Source organism: Hemibagrus wyckioides, linkage group LG07 (assembly GCF_019097595.1).
Source record: "Hemibagrus wyckioides isolate EC202008001 linkage group LG07, SWU_Hwy_1.0, whole genome shotgun sequence".
In the NCBI taxonomy this organism is placed as follows: Eukaryota; Metazoa; Chordata; class Actinopteri; order Siluriformes; family Bagridae; genus Hemibagrus; species Hemibagrus wyckioides.
This window is the reverse complement of record NC_080716.1, coordinates 34,694,793-34,716,008: the sequence shown is the minus strand read 5'-3', so window position 1 is coordinate 34,716,008 and position 21,216 is coordinate 34,694,793. Positions and strand designations below refer to the sequence as shown.

Sequence of the window (21,216 nt, the reverse complement as noted above, 5' to 3'; positions counted from 1 at the left end):
TGCTTTTGACTTTAAACGAGTTGAAAGTCTGTGAATGATGTCCGTGGATTTAAATTTACCCACATTATCAAAAGTTAGTTAAAAGTTAGTTATTGCTTTCAAGCCTTCATCTTCACAGCTCCTCCTCTTCTTCACAGCTGAAATTGCATCACTAAATAAAAATAGAAAATAAACCACATCTGTTACCTGCTGTCTGTTCTCAGGCCTCTAACACGGTCCCTGCTCTGTGTGTGTACAGGACTAATGAGAAGAGTTTGATAACTAGATGACCAAGCAAAATAGGAGCACTCTGCTGAAATTCCCATAACAAAATGTTAGTGATAATTATTTAGTGATTAGATTTAGCATTAGTTAGGTATTAGTGTGTATTTGAGTGATTTTGCTGTACTATTGAGTGACTGACAGAGCAGTGGTGTGGGATAAAGCCTTACCACTTCCTGTTTGCTCATGGAGAGAGAGAGAGAGAGAGATAGATAGAGAGAGAGAGGATAGATACATGTACACTAATCAGCCATAACATGTCCCCCTTTTTCCGCCAAAACAGCTGTGACGGACAAGGCATGAACTCTACAAGGCCTCTGAAGGTGTGATGTGGTATCCTGTCCTGTATGCTGTGAGATCAGGCCTCCATTCCAGAAAACAGGACAAATTATGTAAATGTGTAGATCATGTCTATATTGAGTCGGTCCAGGAGGTCTAGGACCATATCCATATATCTGAACAACATCCAAATCAGGTTCAGTATCTGGACGTCTGACTATGACCACACTCAGACATGCAGCTCAATATTCAGAGGTCTGGATGGGAGTTTTGTGGGTGTGGAAAAGAGATATGCAGAAAAACTGACATGTGACATCAGTAAGCACAGCCTGTACAATGAACATGCTACAAAAAAATTCAGTTACATTCTTATGAATTAATCTTCTGGGCCACACTTCACTATACCTTATTACTTTTCTTCTGCTATTTCAAAATTTTAGATTTTCCTCATGTATTTTTGCCAATTTTTTCTTGGAATATGTCAAAACAGACCAGAACAGCAGAAGATCACTCCTGTCAGACAAGAAAAGGAAGCTGACCATTTGAAAACGGGAGATCTGGTCTAACGCATCTTGATTTTTACTGCATGATGCATGTGGCAAATATTTTCAACTTCACACCTCCTCCCCTTCTTCACTGCTGAACACACAGCACTGAATTAAAAAAAGAAGAAGATAAACCACAACTGCCAACTTGTCTCTGTCCTCACGCCTCTAAAAGAGTCACTGCCCTGTGTGTGTCAGTGTACAAGGCTAATGAGAAGTGTTTATTTCTGCATAAGTTTTTGACAGATTTGACACAATAAGTAAATAAAACTAGACAATAATTTGGTGTATTTTCCTTGTCTGAAGTTTCACATTTTCTTCCTGAATGAGGATGTCCAGGAAGTTTTTGGGTGTCTCCAGGATAAGCTTCAGATTCACTGCAACCATAACGTGTTAAAGTGTATAAACGGCGTTTCCTCAAGATGTGTTAATGATTCTGTGAGTTGACCACAGCAGAGTTCCTTTGTTTTTAGGTTCTTCTAATGTAATCAATATCAATAGTGGTCTTGAGCAAGCCTAAGCACCCCAATATATTCTTGTCACGATGTTTACTAGAGATAACAACCTGCTGCACCAGCATCCCCACTTGTAAATTCATAACAATTAATTATGCCTCTTATGGACAATATTCTTAGCATAGATGACAACTGAATCTTCTGACCAGAAAAAAACCTTCTGAAGATCATGAATATCAAAAATTATGAAAGTTCTAAGAATAATTATACATTTAGTGATGGTATTTTGTCCATATATAATATACCCAGTAATAGTGATGGTATAGTGTTCCTGATAAAGTGGCCAGTGAGGGTATATTCTGAAATCTTATCAATCTGAATAGCTTCAAATGATTGTCTTCAGTTTGGACAACTTTTAAATTAAAAAGAGTTCAATAATATCAGCTGAGTTAAATTTATCTGTTATCAACAGTTAAAAGCTGTTTGTTTCACACATCCATCTTCAAACCTCCTCCTCTTTTTTACAGCTCAACTTGCATCACTAAATGAAAATAGAAAATAAACCACATCCGTGACATGCTCTCTGATCTTAGGCCTCTAACACGGTCACTGCTCTGTGTGTACAGGACTAATGAGAAGTGTTTGTTTCTGCACAAAAAAATGCTCTTATTTGTATAACATGAAATAATAATGAGTGAAAATTAGTACATAATGATTTGTGATTATTTTATAAATGCAGTGTATTCATTTGTTATTAGTGTGTATTAAAGTGAACATTTTTCCTACAATAATAACTAAACTGGAAATATAGGTTATGAGGTATTTTCTCAGAAAATCTAGATAATAGTTTTGTTAAAATCATGTTACATTTAATATTGTTTTTAACACAAATCATGTTTCTGTATACAGGAAACAACAGAAGATGATCATCAGGTACAGATTCCAACAATTTACTCTCATTAGATGATTTAAACCTTGTGTTTTAAACTCGCTCTGCCTGTACTCTTACCTGTTGAACTATCATAGTTACTGAGAGTAGTTACACATCAAACTAAACCCTTCTCATAACAGATATGGAGACACTGATCCCCCTGAGCAGTCATGCTGAAGTACACACAATGTCCTAATCACACAATAAGATCATCACTCAGGACATATAGACTGCAGATGAACAACTTTATACCCCACCACTCACTCTAATGAAGACACAAAGAGAACATTTACTCACAGAGCATCACAGAGAGTGGACTGAGCTCCATCCTGTCCCTCTAATGACTGACTGACTGACAGAGCAGAGGCGTGTGTTAAAGCTTTACCACTTTACCACTTCCTGTGTTCTAATAGAGACACAGAGAGAGAGAGTGTGCGACCACAATGTCTGACTATGACCCATTATGACCCACTATGACTTCTATGTAGATATGCAGTTCAATATTCAAACATCTGGATAGGAGTTTTGGATGTCTGGGGATGTGTAAGACAGGTGCAGGAATTTGATATCTGAACGTTCAATGAATGTTCAAATTCTCTAATCTTTTTGGACAAATTTGATGCTTTGGCAATTATTTTTGAAACTTTCATAAACTGAACTAAAAATCGCTGTTTCGCTTAAGCAAATGTGCTCATAACTAGGGAAAAAACGTTTTTCTGCAGGTCAACGAGTTTGTCCAAGAGGGGTTGCTGTACCTAGCTGACCAAAAATGCTCGCGCATGCGCAGTTCAGATCAGACAGCCTCCATGCTCGAGTCTCCTGCTTGTAGTCCATGTGATGTTCTGCTCTTGTCAGGACCGTGTTACAGCAAGACAAAAGTCACAACTCATCCAGATAGTTGAAGACACTTAAGGTAAGATCAACTAAGTTCCGATTATAAATGTACTTAGTGTTAGCTTTATATTGTAGACTTCTGGAAGAAAGTATGTCCGGGGGCGGGGCTAGGGGGAAACAGATCCCCAAACAGAGTTGGACACAACACCGGCATTACTTTTGAAAACTGCCACAGCAGAAGAAAATCCTCACAACTGTAACGTTAGCAGAAGAGACTGAACAAGCTTTGTCTAAATAACTAAGCGCTAGGCAACTAACACGTCGAGCTAGCATTAGGGCTAATGTTAGCTAGCTACAAATGTCGGTGCCAGGTTAGCTAGCTAGCACGTTAGCCGTCCTACATGACGGTCATGTTAAATCAAGCAGAAACGAGCTAACGGCACCGTTACAGTTGGGAATATTTTCTTCTGCTATGGCAGTTTTCTAAAGTAATGCCCGGTTAGCTCCTAACGCTAACTCTGACTGAAACCAGCGTTTAGCTAACGGTAGCTAGTTACCATGATGGGACAAAGCTAGCTGTTGGATAGATGTGCATCTGCTGTCTTTAATATTGTTTATTCAGTTTATGTATTTTGTTTACATTTTTATAAAAATCAATTTTGTAATTGAAGTTAAGCTGTGTTTGTTATTTGTACCTTTATAGATTGTTTTTTTTGTTGTATGTTGCGGGACTTTTATTTTGAAGCCTCGGTTCCCGGTCTCGTGCAGATGCTGATTTAGCGGGAGGGGTTTTAGTGAAGACAGTTAGCGGTAAGCACGGACATTATGGATGCTCTGATAAAAGTTTATTCTAGTCATAAAAAGAACTTAAATTATCATAAAGAATATTTAAAGACTATTTCTCTTTCTCACAGCATGCAGCCAACGAGGTATTTGTTTATTTGTCTGTATTTTCTGTCTGTAAACTGCCATTGCTTCTGTTCCTCACGCTTTCACTGTGTGTCAAGATAATGTGTTTGTTGTGTTTTGTTGTTACTGTGTTTAGTTTTCACGGTGGATTTGAGGAAAAGTCTTCAAATAAACCAGTAACAGGAGAACCACTTGTGTTACACAGTTGTGTGTGTGTGTGTGTGTGTGTGTGTGTGTGTGTGTGTGTGTGTGTGTGTGTGTGAGAGAGAGAGAGAGAGAGTGTGTGTGTGTGTGTGTTCAGTACAGTTCAGTTGTGGGTGTTGAGGAGTCACAGACAGGTGATGTTGTCTTGTAGTTGATGATCACCTGTATGTCCTGCCACATGTGCTGGGTATCTCCACTGTCCTTATAGTGGTCATGGATTCTCTGGACATGCGCTCTTTGCCTCTTTTGTGACTCGGGACAGTTTGGCCCTTGCAATTTTTAAGGCCGTCTTGTCCCCTGATCTGAAGGCTGAGCCTGTAGACTTCAGCAGCACCTTTGCGGTCATCCATGGCTTCTGGTTGGAGTGTGTGGTGATGGTCTTGGAGACGGTCATGTCATCAGTACACTTGTCGATGTAGCCGGTCACTGATGCCGTGTTCTCCTCCAAGTTGATAGTCTCCATTTGTTGCAGCCTCCCTGAACATATTCCAGTCAGTGAACTCAAAACAGTCCTGAAGAGCAGAGGTGTCTCCTGCTGACCAGGTTTTCTACTGTTTTAGAACCGGTTTAGAGCGTCTGACCAGCGGTCTGTATGCTGGAAGTAACATAACAGAGATGTGGTCTGAGTAGCCGAGGTGGGGGCGGGGCTCCACATGGGACGTGCCAGGAATGTTTGTGTAAACAAGATCCAGCGTGTTAAGTCCACATGTCCATAGAATTTAGAGAATACTGATTTGAGACTTGTCCAGCGATAATAAACAGACCGTCGGGGTCAGCATTCTGCAGATCGCTAATAGCCCCATAGAGTTCACAGCAACATGGCAACAAACTTCACCTCACCTTCAGAGACATTTCTGAACACAGAAAATAATTACGTTTGAAATAGGTGAATGTGCCGTTATTATGTGTTTGTTATTGTTTACATTTATGAAATGGTCTATATAGAATTGTTTCTTTTTCCTCTCTTGCAGCTGCAGTAATGAAATGGAGCAAAGACACAGCCGAGGAGACGATCAAACAACATGCTTCAGATCTCCTTAATCATGCAGCAGTGAGAGAGAGAGGGATTGGTGTTTATTTATTAATTGTTATCGACTGTAGTGTGAGTTAATTTTCAGTTTTCACACACACACACACACACACACTTGCTGAACTGTACATCATTACACTCCCTCTACAATTTTTGCAAATACAGTATCTCACAAAAGTGACTACACCCCTCACATTTTTGTAAATATTTTATTATATCTTTTCATGTGACAACACTGAAGAAATGACACTCTGCTCCAATGTAAAGTAGTGAGTGTACAGCCTGTATAACAGTGTAAATTTACTGTCCCCTCAATATACACTATATTGCCAAAAGTATTCGCTCACCTGCCTTGACTCGCATATGAACTTAAGTGACATCCCATTCCTAATCCATAGGGTTCAATATGATGTCGGTCCACCCTTTGCAGCTATAACAGCTTCAGCTCTTCTGGGAAGGCTGTCCACAAGGTTTAGGAGTGTGTTTATGGGAATTTTTGACCGTTCTTCCAGAAGCGCATTTGTGAGGTCACACACTGATGTTGGACGAGAAGGCCTGCCTCTCAGTCTCTGCTCTAATTCATCCCAAAGGTGTTCTATTGGGTTGAGGTCAGGACTCTGTGCAGGCCAGTCAAGTTCATCCACACCAGACTCTGTCATCCATGTCTTTATGGACCTTGCTTTGGTCACTGGTTCACAGTCTTGTTGGAAGAGGAAGGGGCCAGCTCCAAACTGTTCCCACAAAGTTGGGAGCATGGAATTGTCCAAAATGTCTTGGTATGCTGAAGCATTCAGAGTTCCTTTCACTGGAACTAAGGGGCCAAGCCCAGCTCCTGAAAAACAACCCCACACCATAATCCCCCCTCCACCAAACTTTACACTTGGCACAATGCAGTCAGACAAGTACCGTTCTCCTGGCAACCGCCAAACCCAGACTCGTCCATCAGATTGCCAGATGGAGAAGCGCGATTCGTCACTCCAGAGAACGCGTCTCCACTGCTCTAGAGTCCAGTGGCGGCGTGCTTTACACCACTGCATCCGACGCTTTGCATTGCACTTGGTGATGTATGGCTTGGATGCAGCTGCTCGGCCATGGAAACCCATTCCATGAAGCTCTCTGCGCACTGTTCTTGAGCTAATCTGAAGGCCACATGAAGTTTGGAGGTCTGTAGCAATTGACTCTGCAGAAAGTTGGCGACCTCTTCGCACTATGCGCCTCAGCATCCGCTGACCCCGCTCCGTCAGTTTACGTGGCCTACCACTTCGTGGCTGAGTTGCTGTCGTTCCCAAACACTTCCACGTTCTTATAATACAGCTGACAGTTGACTGTGGAATATTTAGGAGCGAGGAAATTTCACGGCTGGATTTGTTGCACAGGTGGCATCCTATCACAGTTCCACGCTGGAATTCACTGAGCTCCTGAGAGCGACCCATTCTTTCACAAATGTTTGTAAAAACAGTCTGCATGCCTAGGTGCTTGATTTTATACACCTGTGGCCATGGAAGTGATTGGAACACCTGATTCTGATTATTTGGATGGGTGAGCGAATACTTTTGGCAATATAGTGTAACTCAACACACAGCCATTAATGTCTAAACTGTTGGCAACTAAAGTGACTACACCCCTAAGTGGAAATGTCCAAATTGGGCCCAATTAGCCATTTACCCTCCCCTGTGTCATGTGACTTGTTAGTGTTACAAGGTCTCAGGTGTGAATGGGGAGCAGGTGTGTTAAATTTGGTGTTATCACTCTCACACCCTCTCATACTGGTCACTGGAAGTTCAACATGGCACCTCATGGCAAAGAACTCTCTGAGGATCTGAATAAAAGAATTGTTGCTCTACATAAAGATGGCCTAGGCTATAAGAAGATTGCCAAGACCCTGAAACTGAGCTGCAGCATGGTGGGCAAGACCATACAGCGGTTTTACAGGACAGGTTCCACTCAGAACAGGCCTCGCCATGGTCCACCAAAGAAGTTGAGTGCATGTGTTCAGTGTCATATCCAGAGGTTGTCTTTGGGAAATAGACGTATGAGTGCTGCCAGCATTGCTGCAGAGGTTGAAGGGGTGGGGGGTCAGCCTGTCAGTGCTCAGACCATACGCCACACACTGCATCAAATTGGTCTGCATGGCTGTCATCCCAGAAGGAAGCCTCTACTAAAGATGATGCACAAGAAAGCCTACAGTTTGCTGAAGATAAGCAGACTAAGGACATGGATTACTGGAACCATGTCCTGTGGTCCGATGAGACCAAGATAAAAGTATTTTGTTCAGATGGTGTCAAGCGTGTGTGGCAGCAACCAGGTGAGGAGTACAAAGACAAGTGTGTCTGGCCTACAGTCAAGCATGGTGGTGGGAGTGTCATGGTCTGGACCTGCATGAGTGCTGCCGGCACTGAGGAGCTACAGTTCATTGAGGGAATCATGAATGCCAACATGTACTGTGACATACTGAAGCAGAGCATGATCCCCTCCCTTCAGAGACTGGGCCGCAGGGCAGTAGTCCAACATGATAACGACCCCAAACACACCTCCAAGATGACCACTGCCTTGCTAAAGAAGCTGAGGGTAAAGGTGATGGACTGGCCAAGTATGTCTCCAGACCTAAACCCTATTGAGCATCTGTGGGGCATCCTCAAACGGAAGGTGGGGGAGCACAAGGTCTCTAACATCCACCAGCTCTGTGATATCATGGAGGTGTGGAAGAGGACTCCAGTGGCAACCTGTGAAGCTCTGGTGAACTCCATGCCCAAGAGGGTTAAGGCAGTGCTGGAAAATAATGGTGGCCACACAAAATATTGACACTTTGGGCCCAATTTGGACATTTCCACTTAGGGGTGTAGTCACTTTTGTTGCCAACGGTTTAGACATTAATGGCTGTGTGTTGAGTTATTTTGAGGGGACAGTAAATTTACACTGTTATACAGGCTGTACACTCACTACTTTACATTGTAACAGAGTGTCATTTCTTCAGTGTTGTCACATGAAAAGATATAATAAAATATTTACAAAAATGTGAGGGGTGTACTCACTTTTGTGAGATACTGTAATTCTATTTGTAGACTGCTGCAACAACAATAAAACACAATGATCTGTTTTTTCTGTTAACTGTGTATTGTGTTTACATCCACAGCATTTTACTATTGCACTTTATTCATTACAAAACTGTGTAGTGGTCAGTGCTGCACTGTCCCTGGTCAGTTATTGTACTGTACTGTACTGTCTTGCACTGTTTACACACATGCACTTTATGTAGTACTGTGTAGGTCTGTGTAGTGAACTTAGTTCTGTGTTGTCTCCTGTAGTTGTGTGTTTTATGTAGCACCATGGTCCTGGAGGAACGTTGTTTCATGTTACTGTGTACTGTACCAGCTGTATGTGCTTCAAATGACAATAAAAGCTACTTGACTAAACACCAGTGACCTGGAGTCCCAGTTAATGACGTCCGCTCGTAACAACGAGTCTAAAGTCTTTACTTATGGTTTAGTAACTGGATACATGGAAATATTCTCAAAGAAATCCTTATTTTAACTCATTTCAGCACTTTTCAACACTCTACACAGTTCTGGAGCACATTATTCTCACACCAGTCTCTTCCCTACACAAATCTTTTCTGATTGGCTCATAACAGATCCATCATAACAGGAGAAACTTCCTATTGGACAATCAAATAAAAACTGTTACAGCTATTACATTTCACATAACTGAACACATTCATACTCAATATATTCTTCTTGTATTATATTTATGTATAATTTCATGTTAATACACTTATGAAGACACTTGTAAATAAGCGAAATATCTAAATGTACATTAATTTTTTCACTGTCTAGGTTATTTATTTTTATATACTTGCTTATTCATGTAGCAGCAGCACAATGCATACGAAATGAAATGAAATGAAAAATGAAATGAAAATACACTCATGCAGACATATATATACACACACACACACACACACACCAGTCTATATAGATTACACAAACATAAAGTAAGTCTTGTTGGTGAGAGAGGTCAGAGGAGAATGGTCAGACTGCTTGGAGCTGACAGGAAGGCTACAGTAACTCAGTATGTGGTGGTCAGTGATTGAAAAGTGAAAATAAAATGTCTTTGACTCCCTCTAGTGGTAACTGCTGTATGGTTTTAATCCTGACTAGTAAGGGGTGGATTCTTCAATACATCCAACCAATGATTTGCTCCTTCACATCCTGCACGATAATGCAGTCTTTAAAAAGCAGGAACAATCTGCTGAAGCAGTCATGTGTTTTACACAGTCGAGACTTAAGAGAATAAAATAATGAGTCAGTACATGGAAGTGAAGGAGAATGATTGGATCATGGATGAAACATCACTACATGTGAGAGTTTCCTTAAATCCCTGTAATATTTTATTAGACCTGATATCTATCATGTGGTTTGTTGTAGAATAGTTTTAAATGTAAGCTGATATAGGGAACAAAACATGAGGAGCTTTAGTTGAGCCCACAAATAGTTTTCTCTCTGAATATCACATTTTCCTTCATAACACACACTAATGATGTCTAACAGCCAGATGTTTTTTTCTTTTCCATGAGAAATGAATTATAAAATCTCGTACACAAATGATACTGTAACTACTACATACTGTTTCATTGTGGACTCAGTTACAGAGTGAAACCCCAGAACTGCAGAACTTTTATTTTGAAAGATGTCCGGAAGTACTAGTTACAGGCTTATTCCTGCTTGTACTGCTTGTGGTTTCTCTGTTTGGAAGGTGTATATTATTCTCTTTTTTATTATATATTAAGATATTGTGGTTCACTTTTGGACTATTTGTACATCACAGACACTGTAAATAAACATCCTTACTCTGATATTTTATTACAGCTGAGTCATCATTCTTGTACAGAGAGTCTTCACCAACATAACATATCTGTCACTCCTCTACAAAGGTGTAGCAAAGGGCTGTGTCAAAGTCTGGTCTTAAGTATACTGCTGGACAGGTTCAGGAAATCCAGGTTAATCATCCTGGAGAAGTCTCTAATTTGTTCTCCTGCTATCACTGTGTGCACCACTGCTGCCCTCTGCTGGCTGCTGTCGGTGTAGCATGGTCTCAGAGTAACAAACAGGATTTAATGTTAATTAATACAGTAAAATATACAAGAATTATTTTCATGTTACAGTTTTTCATTAGAAGAAGTGTGTGATGTTCTTCACTGCAGACATCTAGCAACAATTCACCCCAATTCTGTAGACCGTGTTAGTGCTCATATACAACACTGATTTAGGTCTAAGCTTGATTTACAAACCTCTAACCCTGACTGTCTTACTCCCTCTGCCAGGACTGGGAAGAAATGCACTTATGATGATGTTGTCTAGCAGAGTTTTACACTGAAACCATGTACTTCACTTCATAAGTAGCTTTTGATTGGCTGTAATGTTGATTTCCTGATTGGTTTTCAGTGTTGTGTTAGTCCTGTACATCAGTGTACCAGTGTGTAGACATGCAGAAAGAGTAATAACACTTCTGTTTGATTCCTCATTTACTCCTGACCTTTACTGCACTGAGATCCTCTACTGACACTGAATAATACTGCAGGATCGAGTTATCTGTCTTTAAGATAAAACTTTATTAATCCTATGTGGGAAATTCCAATGTTACAGCAGGAGACAAGAAACATTATGAGACAATGAAAAGACAACAATATAGCAGCAGTGAACTGATAATGATGTATTTATTTAACTGATAAAACATTTCATTCATAAATCTCCTCAAACAACTACAATTAAAGTTCACACAGCTGAAAAGTCAAACAAATCTAACATCAAAATCTAACTGGGATTTTACGTCTACTCGTTATTTAACTAGATAGCGAAATAAAATAAAACAGCAGTACTGAGAAAACTCAAAACACAATATTAGTTCAGCACCATATTTTAGATAACAGTCAATAAACTTGTTTTTATATTGCATACAAAGCTGGATGTAGGGCTTATTGAACACTACACACATGATCACTTTCACCTCATGAGGAGGTTTACAGGCTTTAGCTAAACAAATCCATTCAGAACAGTGAGGGTGTCTATAAGATGCTGAGAAAATAATAGCAGGATATTAAAATTAGAAATCAGTATTATTTTAAAATCCACACAAAACCATAAAGGAGAAGAAATTCTGAAATTATTTTTCCAGTAAATATATCCTCTTTTTATAGATGAACTTTGTTCACTCCTCTATGACTGCATTCTCAATTCTGTCTTCATCAGTGTGAGCTGTTAAAGAAATTTAAAAAGTCATTTCTTTCATTTCAAAGTTTATTCCAGGTGATTATGGCAGAAAAGAAACCAAACTGCATTTAATATTGTCCTAAACACAGTTTAAGACATCAGCAGGCGTCAGCAGAAACACATGTGGTGGTTGACGTGTTCACTGGCAGTTTTGTTAGTTTATTACAAAGGGTGATTGTAATTTGAATTGTATTTGAAGTGTAGATTTTTGCTTTTAAAATAAGAAGAGTGAGACAAAAGCTTTCTACTTTTCCTCAGGTGAAGATGTTTTTCTCACAATAATTAAAGTCATGATGCTCGTTATGTGAAGTGTAGAGACGTACTGAAAGAGTTCTTACCTCGAGCTCTGTAACATATGAGCAGCAGAATGATGGTCACCAGCAGATACGGAGAGACCGTCACCACACTACAGATCAGCATGAGCACTGAGAATGGAGCTTCTACACCTGATGGACCTGAAGCAGAATAAATAATAATTATTATAATGTTTTTTTTCATGCTGAACTGTTTGTATGTTTATATATATGAGCCTGATTAAAACACAACAGTAATCAACATAATCAGAGCTATTCATAATGTTCAGTCACATCTCTTATTGATTAGTTATTGGTAACTGTGAATTTGTATTCAGTCTGGAAAGAAACACAGATATCCTTACTCAGAATTATAGAAATCGTAGGAAATGTATTAAAGGGGAAAAACTACTGTCTTTGTCAGATTGAACAATTCTTCCCACTTGGAATTCTAAATAATCTGTAATGAAACATTAAATACACTACATGAAGACTCACCATGCACTGTGATGTGGACAGGATTACTGTTTTCTCCAGATTCAGACTCACACCAGTAAACTCCAGTGTAGGATGTGGAGAGGAAGCTGATGTTACATGTAGATCCTGTAACTGATCCCCAGTGTGAACAATCTAACACTCTCTCACTGTGTGTGTATCGTCTCACTGTCCATCCAGTAGAGTTACTCTGGTCCTCACAGCTCAGTGAGAGAGAGTCATTAGTAAAGTGTTGAGTTCTGCTGGGATTGATGATCAGAGAAACTGGAGGAGATTCACCTTAAACACAGAAAAGAGTCATGTAAATTAAGAAAAAAAACACTAAAAAAAATCTTTTGTATCTGTTTGGAAGACATTTTCTTTTCACTCTGAAAAACGTAGAATACTCTCTGAGAATAAACACTCTGAGAACGTAGAATTCTCCTGCACAAAGATCCTCAATCATCTCCTGAGTCCTGTATGTTACCCAGAAAAATGACCCAATAGCAAGGGGTGGAGACATCACAACATACAGGAGAACACAAGGAAAATCATGACAATAATCCTCCACCAGCTCTTTGGACTCTTTCACTGCTGTATACATATTAGGATCTAAAAACTGCATTAATCTGATCTTACGTTTGCATTTTTTTATTCTACACTTCAACACAACAGTTAATTTTCCTCACCAGTGATCCATAGTGGCTGTGGATTGCTGTACTGTGAGTGAAGGGCTGGTTCTCCTCTCTCTCCTCTGCACATATAAACTCCTGTGTGTTTAAGAGCAGCAGGACTGAGAGTGTATTTGCCTCCAGATCCTCTGCTGCTGTCTGAGAGGAGCTCCACATACACGCTATAGCCACCATTATTATTTATTCCAGTTAAGCCGTCTCTGTAGGGAACAACTGTGTACCAGCTGAATGTCCAGTCTGTAGAGGAGTCTGTAACCTCACAGCTTAGAGTCACTGAGTCTCCTTCAGTCAGCCAGCTCTGTGGAGATACACTCAGTACTGCCCGTGGTCTCTCTGTTACACAGGAAATATATATTTTTTCTGGATTTATTTGATATACAGTACAAAGTTTTTTATGAATGTCTTTTATACATTTTCATGTGGCCCCAGAAATCCTCACACACTCACCTGATACAGTCAGTGTAACTATCATCTGTCAGCAGTCATGATATCTTATAGCAACACTTTACAATTTTACACAGCCCTGTTTAACTACAAAAGACCCAGCTTAATATAGATATTAAATATACCAAAACAATATGCCAAAGATTAAATTTTTTATTTGATTAGTGAATGAATGAGTTTGCATTTTATCCAAAATCTAAACTCTTTTGTTCTGAAGACTTTTACATGTCAAAAAACCTTTTAAAGTTACAGCTTTACCTCTTGATTTCATTTTCTTTGTTAAACTACATCTTTGATTTTCTGGTGCTAATCAAGACCTGGTTATCCCCATAGGCAGGGGTCATTTTACAGGTTTGCTGTTGTCTTTCCAATCAAACTTCATCATTGTCTTCTGCCCCTCTGGTCCCATAGGAGACTTCATGGAAGAAATGTACACACTCCTCAGTGCCTTGCTGTCTGACAACACTCTTCTGACAACCTCCTTGGTGATTTTAGCATCTCATCTGAGAAGTTTCAGTCTTCTTGCCTTATGACTCTAAATTCATTCTCCCTGTCATTCAACAGCTGTCCTTCTACACACAAGGACATGTCCTGGATCTGGATTTCACACGTCACACGTTTCATCTCTTCCTGACCCTGACTCCATTTCCTCCCTATCCTTGGACTCCTGGGCTACAGACACTTTTCTCTCCTCTCTTTCCTCAACCATAGATCTTCTCTGCCCTCTGTCCACTAAACCCAGGGAGACTTCTTGTCCTGCTCTTTGGCTGTAAGATGTGTTGCGCAGTAATCAGAAGGAACTACAACCAGCAGAGTTGAAGTGGAAGAAATCACAACTTCTATCCCAACGATGCTTACATTACACAACATTGTGTGTTCCCCCTCCTAGAGTGCCCTACACTGGTGGAGAATGCGGGCATCAAACATAGAAATATGGAATAGATCTACCAGCACTTACCCACCAGCATGTAGTCACCCAGGAGTTGGCCCAGAGCATTAAGAGCACCACGCAGGAGCTACTGGCTCGCTGCAAGGGCCCCCAGGCCACATCAGTCATTCTCTCTGACCCTCGCCATGATGCTCAATGCTGGCACACTAAGACGACATGGAGGCTCTTCTAGACACCTTTTAGCATACTGTGGACTTGCCAAAACAGGACTGGGCAGACATCCTGGCTCCTCTACTCAGCGGGGAGGCTCAGCTGGCGTATTTTGCCATAGACCCAGAGGAAACCCAATATTATGATGGATTAAAATGATGGAGGAAATCCTCATATGCTGTGGCCACTCGCCTGTTAATGCCACCAGTGACTACTACAAATGAACGTTAAATCTCCAGTTGCAAATGGACAAGCTACTGAGAATTGGCTGGTGCTGGTTGCAGCTTGATCCACTCAGTACCCGGTTTCTGTGGGCTCTATCTGCGGAGGACTGGAAGGCCATAAGGATTAAAGGGCCCACCAACCCCAAGGAGTTCCTAAATGCCTTGGAGTACACCATGGCCACCCTGGAGATTGGCCGATCTCAGAGCTGGCCAGGGAGAGATGGATGCCAGAGAGCCGCCGCATCTTGGGACTCAACGATGTGCCTAAAAGTCAAGATCTATAGCCCAGCTGGTGAATGGGCTCTCCTCATTGGCCTTATCCCCGACCTCCGTGTCCCCTTGCTACTCAGGCACCACTGCCACAAAAAGGTAAGTGACCCAGAAACCCAAGTTCCTAGGGTGGCTGGCATGCATGGCGCTAGAGGAACTGGATGCCAATGCTTCCACTTCAGGTGAGTCACCCCATTCAACTAACCCTGTCTGGTCTATCTTACAACAGGCCACCTGAGAGGGGAGTTTTGGGAAGGAGCAAAAGGAGAATGACCAGCTGAAGCACTGCTGGGGTCAGGTGCTGCAAGTTGAGGATGTCAATACTGACCCTACTTGGCCCATGCCCTCCTCCTACTTTCTAGTAAGAAATGGACTATACCCTCACACAGAAAGTAGGGGTGAGCCCTGTGAGTCTACCACCTTTAGACAGATGGACTCATGGAGTTTTTCAATTAGACCCTCAAGAGGATGCTGTATAAGGTGGTAGATGAGGAAGGATTGCCTCCTTCCCTATGTCCTCTTTGCTGTTTGGGAGAAACCCCAGGTGTCCACCGGCTTTACCCCTTTAGAGCTCCTGTTCCGGTCAGTCATCAACTCCAGGACATGCAGGCCTGGATTGATTGCATGGGACCCATTGTGAAAAAATACACATAAGCAACCCAGCAAGCCCAGAAAAGGGTCTACATCTGGCCAGCCCAGCCACGGGAGTTTCACCCTGCGACCAGTTGATGCTGCTGGTCTCCAATGTTGCCAAGGGCCCATATACAGTCCTCAAGACAGTTAGACCTGTAAATTAGAGATTGTGACAAGCAGGTAAATGGCCAGACATACAAATCTACCATTTTAAAATCTTAAATAAATGGATTGCCTTGATCTGTCTATGTCCTGGTTTGAAGAGTGGAGATGATCTCACACCAGTCCAGCAACAAGACCTTACAGAGCTGATAGACTAGTTTTACAATGTCTTTTCATTGGTACCGGGACTCACCGAGCTGGTGCAACATGAGATCAAAACCCCTCTTGGGATGGTGATTCAACAGTGGTGGAATGAATGTTGAATCATCAAGAAATCCATCTGCCAGTGGTCCAGCCCCATTGTGGTGATGCCTCAGATGGAACCATCCGCCTCTGCAATGACTTACGGGGGGTCTACCGGATCTCAGAGATCAACATCTATCCCCTCCCCTGAGTGGATGATTTTGTGGAGCCCCTGGAGAAGGCCTGGTTCATCTCCACTCTGGACCTCACTAAAGGATAATGACAGGTGGTCCTAGCCCCAGATGTCAAACAAAAAATGGCCTTCAGCACTGCCAATGACCACTGGCAGTACCGCAGTACCGGGTCCTTCCTTTTTCATCTCCAATCTGGACCTCACTAAAGGATAATGACAGGTGGCCCTAGCCCCAGATGTCAAACAAAAACTGGCCTTCAGCACTGCCAATGACCACTGACAGGACCGGGTCCTTCCTTTTACCTACCAGCAACCTTCACCACAGCATACCTGGATGATGTTGTCATCCACTCCTCCATGTGGTCCAACCACTTATTCCATCTGGGGGAGGTTCTGGAAAGTCTCCAGACAAACCCCTGCAAATGGCATCCAGGGCTGACAGAGCCACAGTAACTGGGGTACTGCATCAACCAGTGGTCGAGTTGTGCTCCACCACCAAAAAACAAGTACATGCCTTCTTGGGTCTAGCAAGTTACTACCATTGCTTTGTTTCAGACATCTCCTCTGTAGCTTCCCCCTCACAAGAAAGAGCCAACCAGAGCAGGCAGAGGATACCAACACCAGGGTGACTAGATGGTTTCTCTTGTTGCAAGACTTCTCATTCCAGGTCCAGCACAGAGCTGGGCACCAGCACAGGAAAGCCTACTCTTATGGCGCTTATGTGAAAACACACAAATGATACTTCACGTCACATGTCCACATGTTTTATGTCCATAATACCAGAAATAGAGTAAAGGAAGTCGGGGTTCCTCTGCAGGCTGTTAGGGGAAACAGTGAGCAATGTTGTGACAGTAACATTTTTAAACATTTTCACTGGATCTCATCAGCCACAAATGACAAATAAATATTATTTGCACAAAAAATTAACTCTCAAAATAATTTGTACAAAGATTCAACAGTTAAATGAAATCAAAATGATAATTAAGATTATAGCATGGGGCAGATTTTGTGCATTATTTTATCTTTTTAATTACTGTAAATTTGTGTTTAACCCTTAAGACTTTACAGCAGTTTTTGAAGATAAAGGAGTTATTATTCTATGCTGTCTGAGGGCTGTAATAAAGTAAATTATTTTTTTTATTTTTCACACAAGTTGAAGACTTCTGGTTTTTAGCTGTACTGTAAACTGTCTGTTTCCCTTTTATTAACAAAGTTAATAATTTAAGTTTAAGTAATAAAACAGTCTATAGTAATAGTAAGAGTGGTGTGCTGGTGTTATGAAGCCGAGTTACTGTTTCCATCCTGAAGAACAGATTATTTTCCTATAACAGCATGTGCCAATGATTACAGTTTAATTTATTAACAAATGAATTGTACTTTTGATCCATTTATTGTTAAATTTAACGTTGTGGAATTATGGGGCTGGAGGCAGATACAAGTGTAGAAGGTCATTTATTTACAGAGAAGCTACAAACTGTGACACAGAAAGGAAGCAAAAACAAACACTAGATCAGGGCTGTGGCAGAATAAACACACCGTGCCATCAGTTGCAAGACAAAGATGTGGTTAAACAAAGGGGTTAAATACACAGACAAATCAAGGGTGAAACTGAAAACAGATGAGTATAATCCAGACACATTAGAGCAACAACCAATGACAGGACGGGGCAGAGACAAGACATGAATCTGAACAAAAACCCACATGGCAAAGAAAACAGTAACAAAACAGAAACTGTTCAAAATATATGTGCGTGGTTGCCGTCTGATGGTCTGGTGGGGATGTGTCCCAAATATCTGTCGTTTTCTCACCAGCCTCTATTTTACTCAATCTTTAATGAATACATATAACAATGCAACTTGTCATGTTACAGAAAAACTGCAAAACAAACTCCTCTGTCCTGAAGGATCTCAACAGCCACATATGTATTTTAAAATTATTTTGAACATAACAATAACAAGGAACAACAAGGAATAACAATAAACACCAATCAGGCATTACATTATGACCAACTGCCTAAAATTGTGTTGGTCCAAAACAGCCCTGACCTGTCAAGTCATGGAGTCCACTAGATCCCTGAAGGTGTGTTGTCGTATCTGGCACCAAGATGTTAGCAGCAGATCCTTTAACTTATGTATGGATCAGACTTGTTTGTCCCGCACATCTAACAGATGCTGGATTGGATTGAGATCTGGGGAATTTTGAGGCCAGGTCAACACCTCAAACTGGTTGTTGTGCTCTTCAAACCATTTCTGAACCATTTTTGTTTTGTGTCATGTCGCAATACCCTGCAGAAAGAGACCACAGCCATCAGCAAATAGCGTTTCCATGAAAGGGTGTACATGGCAACAATGCTTAGGTGGGTGGTACGTGTCAAAGTAACATCCACATGGATGGCAGGACCCAAGGTTTCCCAGCAGAACATTGCCCAAATCATGACACTGCCGCCGATGGCTTGTCTTCTTCCCATAGTGCATCCTGGTGCCATGTGTTCCCCAGACGCACATGCACCTGGCCATCCACGTGATGTAAAAGAAAACGTGATTCATCAGACCAGGCCACCTTCTTCACATCAACTTTGAGGATAAAATGTTAACTTGCTGCCTAATATATGCCACCCTCTAACAGGTGCCATGATGAGGAGATAATCAGTGTTATTCACGTCACTTGTCAGTGGTCATAATATTATGCCTGATCAGTGTAAATAAGCAATATTTTTGCTTACCAAATCTTTTTGCTTTAATAAACCTGTGATGAAAACAGTAAAAACATCATGACATACCTCTCAGTCTAATCTTGACAGGATCACTAAACTCTGTGGAGTAGTCACGGTAATAGTTGTTGTTATAGTAGCTGTAGTAGTTTCTCCTGCGTGCTCGACACCAGTACTCTGTTTCTCCTGCATTATCGACTGTCACTTTAAGTGTGTTCTCTTGTTCACTGTTCAGATTCTGTAACCACTGATTATTTTTGTGCCAGTGAAACTCCCATCCAGTCCCCTGCTGCAGCTCACAGCTCAGAGTGACGGTGTCTCCAGTGTAGACGGAGCTCTGAGGATTCACTCTCACAGTCGGTTTGGGTTTTGCTGTTGGTATGAAATGATGAAGGAGTCAGAGCTGCTTTTCACTTTACAACATAAGCAGTAGATTCACTGTGTCTAACAGATGCTTTGTGTCTAAAACAAACATTTTTATTTAACATTTGATACAAGATTTTACAGTTGTATGTTTTCTTACACGGCAGGTAGTCAGTATATTTTCTGTTTTACAAAATTCATGATTGGATTGAAGTGTAGAAACATTGCTGATTTTAGATTGTTATTTTATGGATCCTGCACAAATCCTGCACCAACATCTGAACATATCTGCATTTTCTTAAAAATGAGCAAAAACATCACATTGTACAGTAAAGCCATGACAGACAGACAAAAAAAATCTACAGACATTGTGAAGCTGAACATAATCATCTAACTGAGAAACAGTAATGATCATTTTCCATTCAGTCCAACAAGGAAAGCAGGATCAGTCTTCATTTATTATAAACCAATAAAAAAGCTTTGCTGATTTATTGAATATTTGTGAGGTAGTCCAAAATTGTTAAAAATATAAGTTTTTTCCTCTAGTACTATACGTTGACGTCACATCCAGTCAACCTTTATTTACACATTTATTTATACATTTATACAAGGACATTTTTAAACTACAGAATTGACCCAAACTGCTTTATAGACAATTGAACAAATAAACAAAGACAGTTAAGAGAGTTATATAATAATAATAATAATAATAATAATAATAATAATAATAATAATAATAATAATAATAATTATTATTATTATTATTATTATTAATGGACCTATTCGGAAACTAAATTTTAATGTTTTCAAGAAAGATTTAAAGGTGGCTATGAAGAAGCTGCCCACAGAGAAAGGTGCTCTGAGAAAGAGTGACACCAAAAATACAAGATTTACTGAATAGCAAACTTAATATAAAACCCAGATCCTACTAAATAATGCATGATGATTCTTGTCAAAGAAATTGGTGTCTACTAGACAGGGAAGTGAAAGTCAACATTAAAGAAACAAGGACTCAGTTACTGATGGCTCAAAATCTGAACCCTAAAAAATAATGTTAACATATTAAATAAGAAATAAAAACACCCACAGACTCACCTGATACAGTCAGTGTAACAGCATCACTGATCTCTGAGCTCTGAGAGTCTCTCCCATGTCCTCTGCAGGTGTAGGTACCACTGTCAGAGACTTTAACATACTGGATTCTGAACTCCTGCATTGTGTTGTCTGTGTAGAATCTCTTACTTCCATCTGTGTAGACTTTGTTATTAATTTTCTTCCAGCTGTAAGTCCACTGAGTGTCTCCTCCTCCCTGTATGTCACATCTGAGAGTAATAATCTCTCCAATGAAGACATGTAAATCAGGCATTATGGACACCACAGCTTTAGGACTCCCTATAAAACATTCTGTTGTTAATAAACCTTACATAAAGTCATTCCCAAGTCTACACTACTAATATCATGTTTAGAGTGAGTGTGAGTACATGTTTTTGTTACTTGTTGATACTGATATGTGTAACGTACTTAATATTAAGAAATCAGGGGCATCATAGAGCATTTTATTTAGCACTAGTTATGTCAGTTGCTCTCTTGTGCTGCTGTCATTAAACTTGTGCTGTTTTATATTTAATATATTAAGACATTTAAGCAGCATAAACCTATTTGAGTGTAAAACTATTTATTTAAATCTGATGTTGCAGCCATCCTTTGATTAGGGTTATAAAAACTGCATTAATAAACAAGGAACAAATTAACAAATCATGCA

At 40.5% G+C, this 21,216-nt stretch overlaps 1 protein-coding gene across 1 annotated transcript in view; it reads right to left on the bottom strand.

Moving 5' to 3' along the window:
• Nucleotides 1-21,216, bottom strand: part of LOC131356325 (Fc receptor-like protein 5) — a 148,281-nt gene that overhangs the window by 46,765 nt on the left and 80,300 nt on the right. The window contains exons 8-9 of the mRNA XM_058395230.1: nt 20,550-20,846; nt 12,506-12,781 (exon numbers count right to left, since the gene is read on the bottom strand). Of these exons, the coding sequence (XP_058251213.1) occupies nt 12,506-12,781; nt 20,550-20,846 (573 nt within the window). The remainder of the gene's footprint in view (nt 1-12,505; nt 12,782-20,549; nt 20,847-21,216) is intronic.